Raw genomic sequence first — 18,038 nt, forward strand, 5'->3', positions numbered from 1 at the left:
AAAAATTAAGGAGAAATTAAGACATTCCCAGGTAAGCAAAAACTGAGAATGTGTCACAAGCAGAGCTCCCCCATAAAAAATACTGAGAAATACGAAAGAGAGTTCTCCAGGCTCAAGTGAAAGTAACTCGGATCCACGTGAAGATCACTGGTAAAGGTAACTACACAGGTAAATATAAAAGGTAGTATAAATGTCTTTAAAGACAACTGCATAAAGCAATAATTACAAATGTGTTGACAGACGTATCAGTGTATAAAGACGTAATGTGAATGATAATAAAGCACAAAGGAGCGGGAGAAGGAATGGAAGTATAAAGGAGCAAAGTTTTTGCATACTATTGTGCTTAAACTGGCATAATCCTAAATTAATCCCAGATTATCATAGTTAAGATGTTAGTGTAGCTCCCAGGGCAACTACTAAAGAAAAAAAATATGTCATAAAAGAAAAGACATGGAAATTAAAATTGTACACTAGAAATATCTATTTCAAACACAAGAAGACAATAATGGAGGACTAGAGGAACAAAAAAGACATATGACACAGAAAACAAATAGCAAGATTACCTTACCAGTAATTACAATAAATGTAAATTGATTAAATATCCCAATTCAACACAGGGAAATCCTTTGTTTTAACCCAAACACACCTTGGTTATTTCATCAGATATACTATAATCCAGGAACCTCAAAAGGGTCAGGTAAATGCGGAATTTATTCAGCACGGAAGGCAGCACCGCAGAGAGAAGGCTGTTCATGTACTCCTCCATGTTTGGTGGAATTAGCTGTGGCTGTAAGTGGATCTGGCAGTCTGCCTAAAATGAGAAACAGTACACATCATTTTCCAAGTTCCTAAATCAACCTAGAATTTCAGAGGGATGCATTATCTCTATCAGCCCCTAAGGGAATTAAACACAATTCATTATTAGGGGGAGGTCACTTTTTAATATTAATTTCTATGCACTGTAACTCAGCAATAATTACAGAAGTTAGCCTTTTCTTGGTTACTTATGTTTCCTCAATGGTATCAGTAAACATATAAAAAGATAGTGAATCTCTAAAAAGCAGCTAATTAAAATGTTATAGATGTTTCCTTAATCATGGAACATGTACTCTATTTCTTACTGAACTGCATTTCTAGAAACCACATATAGCAAATCACACTTTCCCACAGAAATTTACCACTGGGCCATTTCATTCTCATTCACAGGCAGTTCCTCATATATCAAGGGTGAACATCATTATACAGAGCAACTGTACGCCTTTTCAACAACTGGGCATACTTCTCATCATTAATGACTCAGACGTAAAAGCTCTCTTCATTAGTCACTGATGATTCACCAGAGCATTTCACGATAAAGCATAGAAATAATTACCAGGTGATTAGGAACATTTTAAAAGGAACTCTAAAATATTTCTCACGTAGGATTGGCAGAAAACAATGGAACAGAGGCAGCAAGAACAAAGGTCTGGATGTTAATCAGGCAATTTACAGACAGTTTCTACTTTCTCTCCCTACATGTGGGAGTTTTCTGCTGCCAAGAGTTTTCTTTGCTTGTCTTGTGATTTTCTTTACAGATACAAAGTTTTCATCCCAGAGAACAAAATAAGCAGTTCCCTCATTAATAATCGGCAGCCACAACTCTGAAACAAGTTTAACTTATTAATAATAAGCAGTACCAAGAAACAAAGCAAAAATATAGATATCTTTCCAATATAACCTCCGTCCATTTAAAAATGACCCTTCATTACCGGCAGGAGTGATCTCCCCTCCGAAGTAATAAAAACATTAATATTGCAGGGGAATTCCATCTGGTGGTAGCTGAAGTCATAATCCACCTTCTGCCAAGTTATTAGGTTGCTCAGGGCAGTCACATTATGAACACCTACAAAAACAAGGGAATAATTTTTCAGTAACTTGATTTTAATCACCTAACCAAATTAGTTTTGCTGACATTAATAATAAGACATGAGATTTCTACTGCTTTAAAAAAAAGTATATGAGGCACTGTTGAATCTTCTAAATGGTCATTAATTAATAGGCTTCACAGATAATATCTGTCAAGCTACACAAACATACTTCTGGAGCCAAGATTCCTCCCCCACCCACCCCAAATCTAATACCAAGCATCTGGTGTGCAATTAGATATAAAATAGTTCCCGATAAAAGTATGATTATTTTGTATGTGGCATCTTCACAGGGCTAAAATAATCTGGTAGAACCAAAATTATTTTTATACAGAGATAAGGTTACTGAATTTTACTGAGTTTATACTCACCTTTGCCTTAATTCTACCCAGTCTACACTATTTTTTCTATTTTTACCTCTTGAACTTACACCAGCAAAGTGTCTTAATTCTCATTTGAGCACAGATAAAGCAATCTGCTTTCTTGTAATTTTATAACATGTTCCATAACTGAGGTTAGTGCAAGCCATCTGATCTACTAAATATTTTTTCAGAGATTCTTTGAAAAAAAATTTTTAAATCACATTGGCTGGTAGAAAATGTTTTATTAGATCTTTTCTACAACTTTTCTTTTGAGGTAATATAGGACTAAAGGCAAAACCTCCTCCCTTTTCAGCCTTTAAAAAGCTACCTGCTACTTGGTGTATTATCATACTATTTTCAAACTATCACAAAACATAGTTGATGTACACAACTTATTTGTTAATGATATATGCTTTAACCAAATTCACAGAGCAAGCCTTTGTCTTAAGTACTTGTGAAGTGTGAATTTGTCTTTGTTCAGTTATTCCTTAGAAGATCATTACCACGCCTGGCTTTGCTGGGAGTTAGAAATGGAAGGACAACGTCCGTGCACACACCTGGCGTGTCCAGCTGCCCCTGTTCCAGGAGAGTTTCATCAATTACAAGAGAAGTATTGCTGGGCAGCTGGAGGAGCCCGCTGACCAAGCGATTGGCTGTGTAGTCTTTGTGGGGAATGAATTTCAAGTGGTTCATGTTCGCTATAGTCATCTGCAGATGAAAAGACTGCAAAGAGAAATTTTTTTAATGATCAAGGAACTAAGTTTCCCTCTTTTAAGAAAACATATATTTGGAGTTAAACACTACATTTTATAATGGAAAGAAAGAGCTTATTATTTCTAAGGGAGTAAGCAGTCTCATGGTTTCCTGAGCTCTTAGAAACAAAAATTTCTCCATCATAAGAATTTCTGATTCTATGAGCTGCTTTATTTTCAGCTGTCTTGTTCAGTATTCTTGAAGAATATTTTTTATTTTACCAGTGAACCAGAAACAAATGATAGACAACTGATATATATATCAAATATTCAGAGGCTTAACTTCTTTAACTGACCACAGGCTAACAAAACAGAAAATAAAATGTTTATTTACACATCAAGACGGAGAGAGAAAAGCTTAATTTTCCTCTGTGCTCCCTGAATTAAAATCATATTCATCAGTAAAGGCAAACATACAGTAGAAGTAGGAAATCATCCATACACAAATACGATATCTAAATCAGTAATCGTGAGAGGAGAGGACAAACACCAAACTATATTGCCCAAGGTGATCTATAAATTCAATGCAATCCCTATCAAATTACCAATGGCGTTTTTTGGTTTTGTTTTTGTTTTTTTGCGGTACACAGGCCTCTCACTGTTGTGGCCTCTCCCGTTGCGGAGCATAGGCTCCGGACGCGCAGGCTCAGCGGCCATGGCTCACGGGCCCTAGCCACTCCGCGGCATGTGGGATCTTCCCAGACCCGGGCACGAACTGAACCTGTGTCCCCTGCATCGGCAGGCAGACTCTCAACCCACTGCGCCACCAGGGAAGCCCCCAATGGCATTTTCTATAGAACTAGAAAAAAAAATTTTTAGTTTGTATGGAAACACAAAAGACCCCAAATAGCCAAAGCAATCTTGAGAAAGAAAAACGGAGCTGGAGGAATCAGGCTCCCTGACTTCAGACTATACTACAAAGCTACAGTCATCAAAACAGTATGGTACTAGCACAAAACAAAAATATAGATCAATGGAACAGAACAGAAAGCCCAGAAATAAACCCACACACATATGGTCAATTAATCTACAACAAAGGAGGCAAGAATATACCATGAAGAAATGACAGTCTCTTCAATAAGTGTTGCTGGGAAAACTGGACAGCCACACGTAAAAGAATGAATTAGAACAGTCTCTAACACCATATAAAAAAATAAACTCAGAATGGATTAAAGACCTAAATGTAAGACTGGATACCATAAAACTCCTAGAGGAAAACATAGGCAGAGCACTCTGACATAAATGGCAGCAATATCTTTTTGGATCTATCTCCTAGAGTAATGGAAATAAAAACAAAAATAAACAAATGGGACCTAATTAAACTTAAAAGCTTTTGCACAACAAAGGAAACCATAAACTAAATGAAAAGAAAACCTACAGAATGGGAGAAAATATTTGCAAATTATGCAACTGACAAGGGCTTAATTTCCAAAATATACAAACAGCTCATACAGCTCAGTATCAAAATAACAAACCCAATCAAAAAGTGGGCACAGGGCTTCCCTGGTGGCGCAGTGGTTGAGTGTCCGCCTGCCGATGCAGGGGACACGGGTTTGTGCCCCAGTCCGGGAGGATCCCACATGCCACGGAGCAGCTGGGCCCATGAGCCATGGCCGCTGAGCCTGCGTGTCTGGAGCCTGTGCTCCACAATGGGAGAGGCCACAACAGTGAGAGGCCCGCGTACCGCAAAAAAAAAAAAAAAAAGTGGGCACAGACCTAAGTAGGCATTTCTCCAGAGACGACATACACATGGCCAAAAGGCACATGAAAAGATGCTCAACATTGCTATTAGAGAAATGCAGATCAAAACTACAATGAGATATCACTCACACTGGTCAGAATGGCCATCATCAAAAAGTCTACAAATAATAAATGCTGGAGAGGGTGTGGAGAAAAGGGAATCCTCCTACACTGTTGGTGGGAATGTAAGTTGGTGCAGCCTCTATGGAAAACAGTATGGAGTTTCCTCAGAAAACTAAAAATAGAATTACTAAAGGATCCAGCAATCCCACTCCTGGGAATACAAACAAAACTCTAAACCAAAAAGATACATGCACCCCTTTGTTCATAGCAGCACTATTCACAATAGCCAAGACATGGAAACAACCTAAATGTCCATCAACAGATGAATGGATAAAGAAGATGTGGTACATATATACAATGGAATACTCAGCCATAAAATCCAATGAAATAATGGCATTTGCAGCAACATGGATGGATCTAGAGATTATCATACTAAGTAAAGTAAGCCAGACAGAGAAAGACAAATATCGTATGATATCACTTACATGTGGAATCTTAAAAAAAAAAAAAAAAAAAAGATACAAATGAACTTATATACAAAACAGAAATAGACCCACAGACACAGAAAACAAACTTATGGTTACCAAAGGGGAAAGGGCTGAGGGGTGGGGGGATAAATTAGGAGTTTGGGATTAACATAATACACTACTGCATATAAAACAGATAACCAACAGGGACCTACTATATAGCACAAGGAAGTATACTCAATATTCTGTAATAACCTATATGAGAAAAGAATCTGAGAAAAAAAGATATATATGTGTAACTGAATCACTCTGCTGTACACCTGAAACTAACACAACACTGTAAATCAACTGTACTTCAATTTTTAAAAAATCTGTGAATCACTATATTGTACACCTGTAACTTATATAATATTATATATCAACTATACTTCCATTTTAAAAATTTTTAATAAATTTTGAAAATAAAATAAAACTATATTCATTCAGCATAGACAGCTGCAGACCTCTAAACAAATTGCTCCAAGGAGGCCTGAGGTGTGGAGGACTCCACACTGTCATCAGCGCTGTGGGTCTCGGAACCTGCTCTACCCGGAAGAGCCACCTCCTCACCCAGTCTCAGCAGCAGAAAATCAGTTAAGTCCACCTGCACCTCCCTCCGTCTTCCTGAGCCCACCACCCAGTGCCCTCTGCACCCTGCGTTGTACTCCAATCTAAGATCACTCTGGACCATAAAGAAGTATGTGTGGTACGGGTGGAGACTAGGGTGGGGAAGGATGTCAAGGAAGAGAGAAGATGTATTTTCAAAATGCAGAGGATTTTTGTACTTTGGCTCAGTAATTCAAAGAAAGCGGGGGGGGGGGGGGGGGGGTGTCATATTATAGATACAAGGAAATGACCCCGAAAGAAACAGAGTCTGTCGAAACAAAAGGTGGCATAGAGCAGGGTGCAGCTCCATATAAGCAAAAGTAGGTCACTCACACTTACTGCTACGAAAACTAAATAAGATATTAAAAAGGCAAGTGTTTAGAAAAAGTTCAGTGCTAAACACAAACATAAGAGTAATATAAGGGAGTGGGATATGGTAAAAATGAAACAGTAAAACAAACCACTACAAAGTGATGTAGAATAAAAAGAGAAATACCTTACCATGCAAGGATCCTGAGTACTTTCCTCATATCACTTTCATACTTAAAAATATAATTCACGTCCCAAGTATGTGCTACTTAAATCTTGGCCTCAAGCTTTGAGTGGCCCTAGGCTGCCACTCAGACCCCACGTCCTACGCTCCTCCCCAGCACTCATTCCATGGCAGTACACCGGCCCCTCAGGCTGGCGTTCCTCAACATGCCCAGCACGCTGCGCTCGGACCCTGAACTTGTTCTCTGCACAGGACAGACACTTTCCCCAACACGGCCCTGTGTCTTGATCCTGGGTTTGCATCAAGTCTCTCCCTGAACTCCACCCTGGAGAGGGCTTCCCCGACACGCTGTAGATGTCAGCAACTCCACCCTGGCCTGCCCCCAGCACTCCCTATCCCCTTCCCCTGGGCCTTTACTGTTCTCCATGGCACTTCAGTGACATACTATATATGTTATTATTTGTTGGTCTTCCACCACCAACAAAGAGTGGTCCAGGGCACTCCCAGGGAGTTGCTGAAACCCTTTTATGGGGTCCATGAGGTCAAAATCACACATGGATAAAAGATCCATTCAATGTGCAAGACAGACCAATGAATTTACGATAGCAGAGTATAAAAAGTTCATTGATGAGATTACAGATTTCACACAACTCCTTGAAGAAAATGCCATATGGACAGTTTTGGTCTAGTATCAGAAGAATATCTACAGTTATCTGAAAATGCCATTAAAAGTCCTTCCTTTGCCAACTACTTTTTCATCTGTGTAAGGCCAACATTCCTTCATATACTTCAGTCAAAACATCATGTTACAATAGACTGAATGCAGGAACAGATATGACAATCCAGCTGTCTTCTATTAATCCAGACATTACAGAGACTGGCAAAAATTTAAAACAATGTCACTTTTATCACTAATATTATTTTGTTTGGAAAAATAGCTATTTTTTACAAAAATATTTTACTTTTGCTCATATGTAATTGATTTATTTTCAATGAATATTTTAATATGTTTTTAGTTTTAACTTCTAATATGGTAAATTGATAATAAAAACCCAAACAACATCTCTTTAAGTTCTCAATAATTTTTTAACAGTGTAAAGTGAGTCAAGGAGAGTGAGAAATGTTGGTCTATTTAGTCCAATGCTGTTTCTTAAGAGCCCAGAAGACACTCAATAAACACTGGTTAAATGAATGATCTGTTTCAACCTCTTAAATTTCCAAAGAAGTGATCGGCATTGCCAGTCACACAACTAATCAGAAGCTATTCTCCTGTCCCCAAGATCTTAATACCACACAAACACTGCGTTCCAGATGTCCTGGCAAATAAAGGTAGCTTGACTTTCCAAACAGGAATTAAAACTGGGGTAGGAGAGATCAAGTTATTACCTCAACTAAAAGAATTATGCTCCTATAATTTAGAGTTTACTTAGATTTACGATTTTAAAGCACACAAAGGATACCAAATTGTACAAACAAACTGGCATCAACGGAGAGTACAATGTTAAGGGAGTTACTACAGTTGTGTTGTTACTTGAAGAGACCTGTGCTAAGGCAATAAAGGAAACGTGAAATGTTTAGGAGTTAGTACATTTTAAATTATGAAACTAGGCAGGCTTTGTTTCCCCTTAATGAGGTCTGTTAACATCTCAAAGTTAAATGTTTGGGTTGAATGAAAGACAATTAGATGGACTTTTAAAGTGTACTTAAGCTTATAATACATATTTATATTGATCTTACTGCTGGAACTAGATGTTGAATAATTCGATATAAGTGTTCGGTGAAGGTACTATTCCGTGGACACCCACTCAAGTTAACCGTAAATTTTCCTAGTGGAAGAACATCTCTTCTTGTATATCTAGAAAAAAAAAGATATCAACCAATAAGATACTCACGTGATTTCCTGATCTCCATCAAAAAGCAAACGAAGAAAAATTAGCTTAATACTGTCATTAAAATTAAAGCAGATTATTCCGATCAGTTGTTTTTTTAAGCAGAAACAACAATAAAAATAATAGCCAATATTTAAGTGCTGGGCATGTGCCAGGTACTGTTCTAAGTACTTAAATGCTTTCTCATTTAATTCCCAAACACTCTGAGGTAGGTATTATTGTTTTCATTTTACAGATGAGAAACCTGAGATACAGAAATTTTAAGAAACATGCCCACGTTCACATATCCAGGAAGTGACAGAGCTGAATTTGAACCCAGGTAGTTTGGTTCCAGAGTCTATGCTCTCAACCATCATGTACTACTGTCTCAAATCCTACCTGAGGAAAGATTTATAGTACAAAGATGTTTACTGGAGGATTATTTAAACAGAGAAAAAGTAGGAAAACCTAACATTTAGGGAAAAAGTACAACTGTCTATAATGAAATACTGCACAGCCATTAAGAGGTTCAAGAAGAATTATGATAGGAAACGCTTAACATAAATGATAAAAGCAAGATAATGATCTGTTTAGAGTATAACTGAGATCTAAGTAGGGATGGATACATATGTAAACAAAAAAAAGATCATATGAACAGGTACCAAGATCTGTTAACTGAGATCATCTTTAAGTGGTGAGATTACAGACAATTTCAATTTTCTTCTTTATGCTCTTGGAACTTGTTGAAGGCACACATGTTATTTTGAAATCAGAAAACAAAGAGCTGTAGTGAAGTGAAAGGGAGAGGGGCACATGTCCACATACAAGTGAGATGTACACCAAATGGACCTCACAGAGCCTTGGGATGTATAAATAGAGAATTCAGAATGCACAAAGGATAAAACAACTCATTTTACTCATTGGCCAGGTTCTTTATCTGATTTTTGCTCTTAAATTTAAGGAGATACAATCAAAATGCTACATGTGACACTGAGAAAAGTGAAAAAGGAATTTCTGTGATTTGGTATAACACCTGTTACACTAAATAAATAACCATCTGGTGATGAAGCCTGATAAAAACAGAAACCTTTCTGTTCTTTTCCCCTCTCAACAAAACACCAAACTCCCTTAATTCCCACCAAGAACAGAGCACTTACACTGTAGAAATGAGATGTAATATAAGATATTCAGCAGCCAAACTGTCTCCCAAAAGGGCGTGAGTGAGGAACCCCAGCAGTTCTGCTCTGACTGGAGACAATTCAGACATGAAACTAGAAACAACTGGAGAGAGAAAGGAGACCAGATTCAGAACACAAACCAGTTCCTCTCGTGTCTCTTAGGTTAAAAAGTAACTGGAACAAAGCACTGCACGTCAGTAGATGACTAGTATGGACTTAAAATATTGGTCAGTAAGTGATGCCAGCTGTCAAAATAAGACAGCGTGTATACCTTTTGGGGGGCCTCATTTTAATGAAGAGAATTAACATAAAGGAAAATGGGGCAAAGAAATGGTGATCGCTTGAGAAATTTATTCTGACGACCAAGAATCTGACTGACAGCTCCACCATGCAGCTTTCACATGCTGGGTAAGTCTCTGGGCCACGAGGCTTTAGCACTTACACTTACAGGTTTTGCTCTCCTCCTTGTTAAGGCAAGCAGGCAGTAAAGGGTTGATGTGCTGCAACTTCTGGGCTAAAACCACATGGATTCTTGGCACTAAGGAGGCAGGAGGACTGTGCACTCTCTGTTCTTCGGCTGTGTCTGTGCATTCCATTGGATCTAGCAGCGAAGAGGCATCCCTGCGGAGAGATGACAGAGCTTCAGTTCACAAAGGCGGCAGCTGTACAGATGTAAAAATAACACACATCTCTGAAAATCAAATGAGAACTCAAGCCAAGAACAATTTCACCTGCACGTCCCCTTAAAGAGCAGAAGATGCTCCTCTTCCTTGTGAACAGTTACGTCACAGATTTCAGGCTACTTTGGTCATATTATGAGAGAATGTATTTATTCTATTCTTCAAGATCAATAACATTTTTACTGGGTGTGTTGTAACTGCAACAAATGGGATACAGCATATCACTCATCAAGTTACTTCAGAATGCAGACACCCTTTCTTAAGCTACTAGCTGGGACATCAAATGCTTCATCACGTGTCTCAAAAATGGGGGTCTCTTCCTTAAAAGCCATCAGGTGTCTACTATTCAGTGTGAAGAATCCATTCATCTCTCTTGCTAATTCTTTTTCCTAAATTTTATTCTTACACGATACCTCTCTTGAATAGTGAATAGACAAGCAGTGAAAAGGAAGTGTGAGTTTTTCAGGTTTGCTAAATAAATTAGCAGATGATAGATTTATTGTGAGATGATTGAAACAAATGACTAAGATGCTTTTAGACTTTACAGACTGACTCTAGAGAGTAATCAATTCATACCAGCATCCTCCTTAAATACAAGAATGATACCAACAACCTTTATATAGTGTGTACCATGTGCCGGGCAATGTTCTTCACTTTGCACACACAAATTCATTAAAACCTCACAACCACCCTCATGTATAATGAGGAAACCAAGCCACTGTAGTAGTTAAGTGTAAGGTCACAAAGCCAGTAAGTGGCCAAACCAGGATTCCAACCCAGGCCATCTGGCTCAGTCTGTGTACTAAAATGCCTCCATAAATGAAGTAACTCAAGCAGGAAATTCACCATAACCAGAAACAGCCAAGACAAGCAATTTTGTATGCCATTATTATGGAACTGTTTATTTAAAGTTGTTTAAAACGTCTGTTTTGCATCATTTTTTAAGTGTGAAAAAATAAGTTCTTCCTATGGAAAACCAAGATGAATGTCCAATATTTAACAAAAAACTCTACCGCAGGGGCAGAATATAATTCCTTTCTTTCGCCAACCTCAAAACAAAAAAAAAAAGAATGAGGATGATCTGGATTTTCAGAATATATTGAGGGGAAAAAATATGTGAAAGAGCACATATACCATGCCCCCTTTTATATAAGGCTAAGTGAGGAAAAAAATATATATGTATCTGTTTTTGCAAAAAAGAGATACAGGAAGGATAAAAGCAGAACTGAGGCTGGTTCCCTACAGCAGCAGTCCTCAGCCTTTTTGGCACCAGGGACCAGTTTCATGGAAGACAATTTTCCCACGGATGGGCTGGGGAGTGGGGGGTGCAGGGGTTGGGGGGATGGTCCAGGTGGCAACGCGAGCAAGGGGAGCAGCAGATGAAGCCTCACTCTCCTGCCCTACAGAGCATGGGTGGGAGCAGGGTAGAAGAGATGAGGGTAGTGGGGAATGACATTCCTACATTCTTTTTATACAGTTTTGATTTTGGCAACAATTTCCATGTTTTCTATACTTAAGTACAGAAACCAATAAGGACAGAGGGAAAACTCTGCAGTGAAACACAATGGAAACAAATGAACCTAACTATGTATAATGAATAACAACTAGCAGAGCACTGAAGTGGGAAGAAGTCACCCAGGTAACTCTGGAACACAGCTGACTATATATACACTCTCATTCTAAAATAAAAATTGGAAACAAATAATGAACTCAAGTTACTAGGTTTGTTTTTTGCAGTGGTATGGGTTATCAATTCTGAAACTACCTTCTCTGCACAGCAGTCTCCTCTTATCAGCAGGGAATACATTCCAAAACCCCTAGTGGATGCCTGAAACTATGGATAGTACTGAGCCCCACATACAATATGTCTTTTCCTATATATACATTCCTATGATAAAGTTTAATTTACAAATTAGGCACCGTAAGAGATTAACCATGATAACTAATAATAAAAATGAACAATTACAATGATATACTGTAATAAAAGTTACGTGAATGTGGTTTCTCTCTCAAAATATCTTATTGTACAAATTCAATGCCTTCTCCATCTTAACTAAGCACTTATCACATACTGTGACTGTAACTTTTGCAGGTTGAGATGCAAAAGCAAAACTAGCACTAATTTCTTTTTCTATCTCAACAATTTTACAGAATCTTCTACTGTTCTTACTGTAGATCTTAACAACCTCAGCATACGATTTTTTTTTCTTTCCGTATAAGTCAAAAAATTTTACCTTTTCACTTTAAAAAAAGCATTTTACAGCTTTTCTTTGGCATACCCAAATTGCCACATCACTACTCTTATGCTTTGGGGCCATAATTAAGTAAAATAAGGGTTACTTGACTACAGGCACTGTGATACCTGGAAAGTCGATCTGATAACTGAGATGGCTACTAAGTGACTAATGGATGGCATACCCTGGACAAAGGGATGATTCACATCCTGGGCAGGACGGAGTGGGACAACTCAAAATTTCATCACACTACTAAGAAAGGTATGCAATTTAAAACTTATTGTTTATTTCTGGAATTTCCCAGTTAATATTTTCAGACAGCGGTTGACTGTAGGTAACTGAAACCATGGAAAGCAAAACCAAAGTGAGGGGGACCCTACTATATCACAGAACTGAGCAAAGGAATATATTGAGGATACTAGGAGTCAAGTTTCTTTCTGTTAGAAAAGGGAATGACAAATATGGAAAGGAGGAAGACTAGAATGACACCGAGTTGTGGAGCTGAACTGAACTGGAACCAGGAAGACAGTGTGAGCTCATGGTTTCTGATACTGTAAATAATATAAAAATATATGTAGATGTGTGTATATAAATGTGTGCGTGTGTGAGTATGTATATATTTATTTCCTAGCTCTGCTGAAATGGCATAGAAGCAATGCCAGCTCAGTACCAATGAGCACACCAGTACTCAAATCTTGATTTTTTTAAACAAAATTCTTCACAGGTGCTCCTTGGGAAAAGGGCTGAAACTGAGGCTGAAGCATGGGAAGTACAAGATGAGGCTGAAACAGCTTAATGCATCAGAAAATATATGTTCAAAAATGGTAAGATAAGGTCACGTCAAAAAGAACCCACTGGTGGCGCAGTGGCTGAGAGTCCACCTGCCGATGCAGGGGACACGGGTTCGTGCCCCGGTCTGGGAGGATCCCACATGCCGCGGAGCGGCTGGGCCCGTGAGCCATGGCCGCTGAGCCTGCGCGTCCGGAGCCTGTGCTCCGCAACGGGAGAGGCCACAACAGTGAGAGGCCCGTGTACCGCAAAAAAAAAAAAAAAAAAAAAAAAAAAAGAACCCACAGTTCGATCGGTAGCAGAAGCGGACCCCGGAGAGCCCCGAGCAGCCCCACTGCCACCGTCCCCACTCACCATCACCACAACCATGAGCAGCGAGGCCGAGACCCAGCAGCCACCCGCCGCCCAACCCCCCGCCCTCACTGCTGCCGCCGCCAAGCCCAGCACGACGGGCATGGGCAGGACTGGCAGTGGCTCAGGCAGCGGTGGCCCCGGCAGCCTCACATCAGCGGCGCCTGCTGGCGGGGACAAAACGATCATTACGGCGAAGGTTCTGGGAACAGTAAAATGGTTCAATGTAAGAAACAGATATGGTTTCATCAACAGGAATGACACCAAGGAACATGTATTCGTACACCAGACTGCCATAAAGAAGAACCCCAGGTAGTACCTTCGTGGTGTAGCAGATGGAGAGACTGTGGAGTTCGATGTTGCTGAAGGAGAAAAGGGGGGTGTGCAGGCAGCAAATGTTACAGGCCCTGGTGCAGTTCCAGCACAAGGCAGTAAACACGCAGCAGACCGTAACCATCACAGACACTATCCACGTCGTAGGGGTCCTCCACGCAATCACCCGCAGAATTACCAGAACAGTGAGAGTGGGGAAAAGAATGAGGGATCGGAGAGTGCCAGGCCCCACAGCGTCGGCCCTACCGCAGGCGAAGGTGCCCACCTTACTGCATGCAGAGACCCAGTGGGTGTCGACCACAGCACTCCAACCCTCCTGTGCAGAGAGAAGTGATGGAGGGTGCTGACAACCAGGGTGCAGGAGAACAAGGTAGAGGAGTGAGACAGAATATGCCTTCCTCGCCAAAGGTGCCCAGAGAGGACGGCAATGAAGAAGATAAGGAAAATCAAGGAGATGAGACCCAGCGTCAGCAGCCACCTCGACATCGGTACCGCGGCAACTTCAATTACCGACGCAGACGCCCAGAAAACCCTGAACCACAAGATGGCAAAGAGACAAAAGCAGCCAATCCACCAGCTGAGAATTCATCCGCACCCGAGGCTGAGCAGGGCAGGGCTGAGAAAATGCTAGCTTACCATCTCTACCATCACCCGGTTTAGTCATCCAACAAGAAGAAACAAATATGAAATTCCAGCAATAAGAAATGAACAAAAGATTGGAGCTGAAGACCTTAAGTGCTTGCTTTTTGCCTGTTGACCACATAACTAGAACTATCTGCATTATCTAAGCAGCAAGGGGTTTTTATTATTTTTACCTAAAGACGTCTCTTTCAGGTAATGACAAACGTGTTTAAAAAAAAAAAAAAAGAAAAAGCCTGTTTTTTCTCAATACACCTTTAAAGGTTTTTAAATTGTTTCATATCTGGTCAAGTTGAGATTTTTTTAAGAACCTCATTTTTAATTTGCAATAAAAGTTTACTGCTTGATTTTTTCAAAAAAGTCAACAAACTGCAAGCACCAGTTTTAAGGTCTTAAATAATAATAATTAAAAAAAAAAGAAGAACCCAGAGCCTGCTTAAAGTGGCTCCCAGTAGCCAAATATGGGAAAATTTGAGCCTCAAAATAAATAACAGATTAACATCCACACTAACATAAACAAGAAGTACTTGAATGAATAAATAGGAGAGAAATCTTACAGTAGAATGCCAATGAATAAATGTAGAGGGAATGACTGAACAGAAAATCACCATCAGAGTAACAACTGAGTCTAACAAGAATCATCAATGAATGCTAAAATAAGTGGGTGAAAATTAAATGAAACTGAAATGATATGGTCTTGAAGTAGCTCCCTCTAAACTACCTGTTAACTACAAAGTGAAAAAAAGTAACTTTACAGTAGAGAAACCTGGTAGACCTTAACCTGAGCAAAAGAATATATTGAGGATACTGGGAGTCAAGTTTCTTTCTGTTAGAAAAGGGGATTACAAATACAGAAAGGAGGAAGACTAGAATGACACTGAGTTGTGGAGCTGAACTGAACTGGAACCAGGAAGACAGTGTGAGCTCATGGTTTCTGATATACCGACTTGTAAATAATATAAAGACTGATGTACGTGTGTACCACAAGTAACCAAGTGGTCAAAAAGAACTTCACCAGGAACGGGATACTGTACCTGCTGGTGTAATACACTGAGAAAGATACATCACTTTGTAGTTTCCTGCCCAAAATGTATAACCAGAATCTAATCACACGGAAACATCAGACAAACCTAAACTGAGAGACACCCTACAAAATAACTGGTTTCTACTCTTTAAGTGTCAAGGTTCTGCTCTGCCATGTGAGGACACAGCAAGAAGACAACCATCTGCAAACCAGGAAAAAGGCCCTCACTAGACATTGGCGTCTTAACCTTGGATTTCCCAGCTTCCATAACTGTGAGAAATGAATTTTTTGTTGTATAAGCTGAAAGAACAGAAAAAACTGTCAAGGCCTTGGAGGACAACAAAGAGCTGGAGACTGCTCCAGGTTAACGCAACGAGTGATCCTAAGGATCCTGGACCAAGAAAATGACTGTCAGAAAGAACAGCAATGAGACAATTAGTGAAATTTAGTGTCGTCTGTGGTTAGTGTATTGTGTATTCACAGCAAATTTCCAAACTTTGTAGCTATACTCTGATTATATACGAGGTCTTTGTTCTTAGGAAATATGAATGCAACAAGTATTTAGGATATGACATACGTAACTTACTCTCAAGGGTTTCCAAAAAGTGTACGTATATATAAAAATAAGCAAATGGAGCATAAGGGTTAACAACTTGTAAATTTGGGTAAAGGCAGAAAGGGAGTTCTTTATAATTTCAAACTTTCAGAAAAGTTGGAGGATAATTATGTCAAAATAAACTCACCTTTCATCATTATTCAGTATACTTAGCACAGGATCCACAGATAGTATGCCATATAACTCAAGAACATCATTTACTTTAAAACAATCCCAGTCTTCATAGACCTAACAAGAGGCCACAAAAAATCACATTGTTAGGACTAAATAACACCAAAAAAGCATATGATATTAGTCTTAAAGTAATAATAATATCTTAGCATTTTAAATCAGAAAATGAACCTCAAAGCAACTCCTTTATTTGATAAATTGAGATCAAGAGAGGTAAAGCACTTACCTGAAGTCATTCTGCAACGAGCAAATACGTTAACAACTAAAACATGAGCCCTCCTGACTCCTGACCAATGTCTGTTTCCCCACTACATTCAGAGAAAAGGCTTTCCCCCAAGGATGATGGTCAACTAAAACTAGAAACATGCATTATCTCAAAATCTATTAACTACATCAAGAGAAGGGAAAACCCCATGATTATTAACTTTGGACTTATTCACAAGCTATGCAGTGTTAGGAGGATTAACACAAACTTAGAATGGCCATGAGGTTTCTCACAGTAAAGAGCCAAACTTTCAAAGCTGTCTATCATGATGGATATTAGAAACTGTCAAAGCCTCCTACTGGTGAGACCTAAGAAAAGCATGGAAGGAAAAACGTGCTAATTCTTGCTCCTGTGCTACATAACTGAAGTGCCATTTAAGTTAAAACCACAACAACTAAGAACAGAAATTCTCAATGATCATTTCTGAAACTTGTATCACTTGTTCACCTCTCATGATTAAAAAATCAGAATAAGCAGAATAGGGGAACAAACTATTAACAGATTTTTTTCCTTCTACCTTATTTTAAATCTAAGTGAGAAATGGCTTTTGATAAGAAAAGGAAGAATGATGAAAATAAAGCAGATAGGGACTTCCCTGGTGGTCCAGTGGTTAAGAATCCGCCTTCCAATGCAGGGTACCCAGGTTCGATCCCTGGTGTGGGAACTAAGATCCCACATGTGGTGGGGCAACTACACCCGCGCTGCAACTACATAGCCTGCGCGTCTCAACTAGAGAGAGGCCAGCGCACCGCGACAAAGATCCCGCACAACTAAGACCTGACGCGGCCAATAAATAAATATTAAAAAATAAAGCAGATATTAGTAAGTTAGAAATGATATAGAAAGGAAATAGATATTAATTTAAAAGTTGTTCCACATCTATCTGAAATATCCATTTTTTGTAAACAATGCCGTGGTAGACAAAATAATGTCCCCCCACCACTCCGACCAATATCCACTTCTTAATCACTGGAATCCCTGAGTATGTTGTTACCTTACATGTAAAAGGAACTTGTATAAATTAAGGACCCTAAGATGGGGAGATTATTCTGGATTGCATGGGTGGGCTCAATTTAATCATACATGTCCTGAAAATTGGAGAATCTCTCCTACCTAAGGACAGAGGGAGATGTGACTATGAAGAAATGGTCAGAGGGCTGCATTACTGCTGACTTGGAAGATGGAGGAAGGGGCCACAAGCCAAGGAATAATGGCAGCCTCCAAAAGCTGGAAAAGGCAAAAAAACAAACTCCCCCCTAAAGCCTCCAGAGAGGAACCAGTCCTGCTGTCACCTGAATTTTACCCCCAGTGAGATCCATGTTGGACTTCTGGCCTAAAGCCTGCAAAATGATAAATTTTGTTGTTTTAAGCCACTAAGTTTGTGGTGATTTGTTATAGCAGCAAGAGAAAACTTGCTAATACAAATGCTAAGAGATTTCTGTTTTAATTTCTGAGACACTTAAC

General features: G+C 39.3%; 1 protein-coding gene and 1 pseudogene across 3 annotated transcripts in view; one reads left to right on the forward strand and one right to left on the reverse strand.

Annotated features, from left to right (window-relative positions):
• The window catches only part of MCMBP (minichromosome maintenance complex binding protein), a 67,593-nt gene that overhangs the window by 8,819 nt on the left and 40,736 nt on the right, over positions 1-18,038 (reverse strand). For 2 of the 3 annotated variants that reach the window (XM_027112783.1, XM_027112780.1), the window contains exons 8-14: positions 16,266-16,366; positions 9,915-10,093; positions 9,452-9,575; positions 8,164-8,281; positions 2,824-2,989; positions 1,749-1,882; positions 647-811 (exon numbers count right to left, since the gene is read on the reverse strand). In XM_027112783.1, the coding sequence (XP_026968584.1) occupies positions 647-811; positions 1,749-1,882; positions 2,824-2,989; positions 8,164-8,281; positions 9,452-9,575; positions 9,915-10,093; positions 16,266-16,366 (987 nt within the window). The remainder of the gene's footprint in view (positions 1-646; positions 812-1,748; positions 1,883-2,823; positions 2,990-8,163; positions 8,282-9,451; positions 9,576-9,914; positions 10,094-16,265; positions 16,367-18,038) is intronic. The other variant, XM_027112781.1, reaches the window with a different exon arrangement.
• Positions 13,522-14,704, forward strand: LOC113623472 (nuclease-sensitive element-binding protein 1 pseudogene; annotated as a pseudogene).

Source organism: Aethalodelphis obliquidens, unplaced genomic scaffold (genome assembly GCF_003676395.1).
Source record: "Aethalodelphis obliquidens isolate GAN/ISIS:26980383/991018 unplaced genomic scaffold, ASM367639v1 scaffold11, whole genome shotgun sequence".
Classification (NCBI taxonomy): Eukaryota; Metazoa; Chordata; class Mammalia; order Artiodactyla; family Delphinidae; genus Aethalodelphis; species Aethalodelphis obliquidens.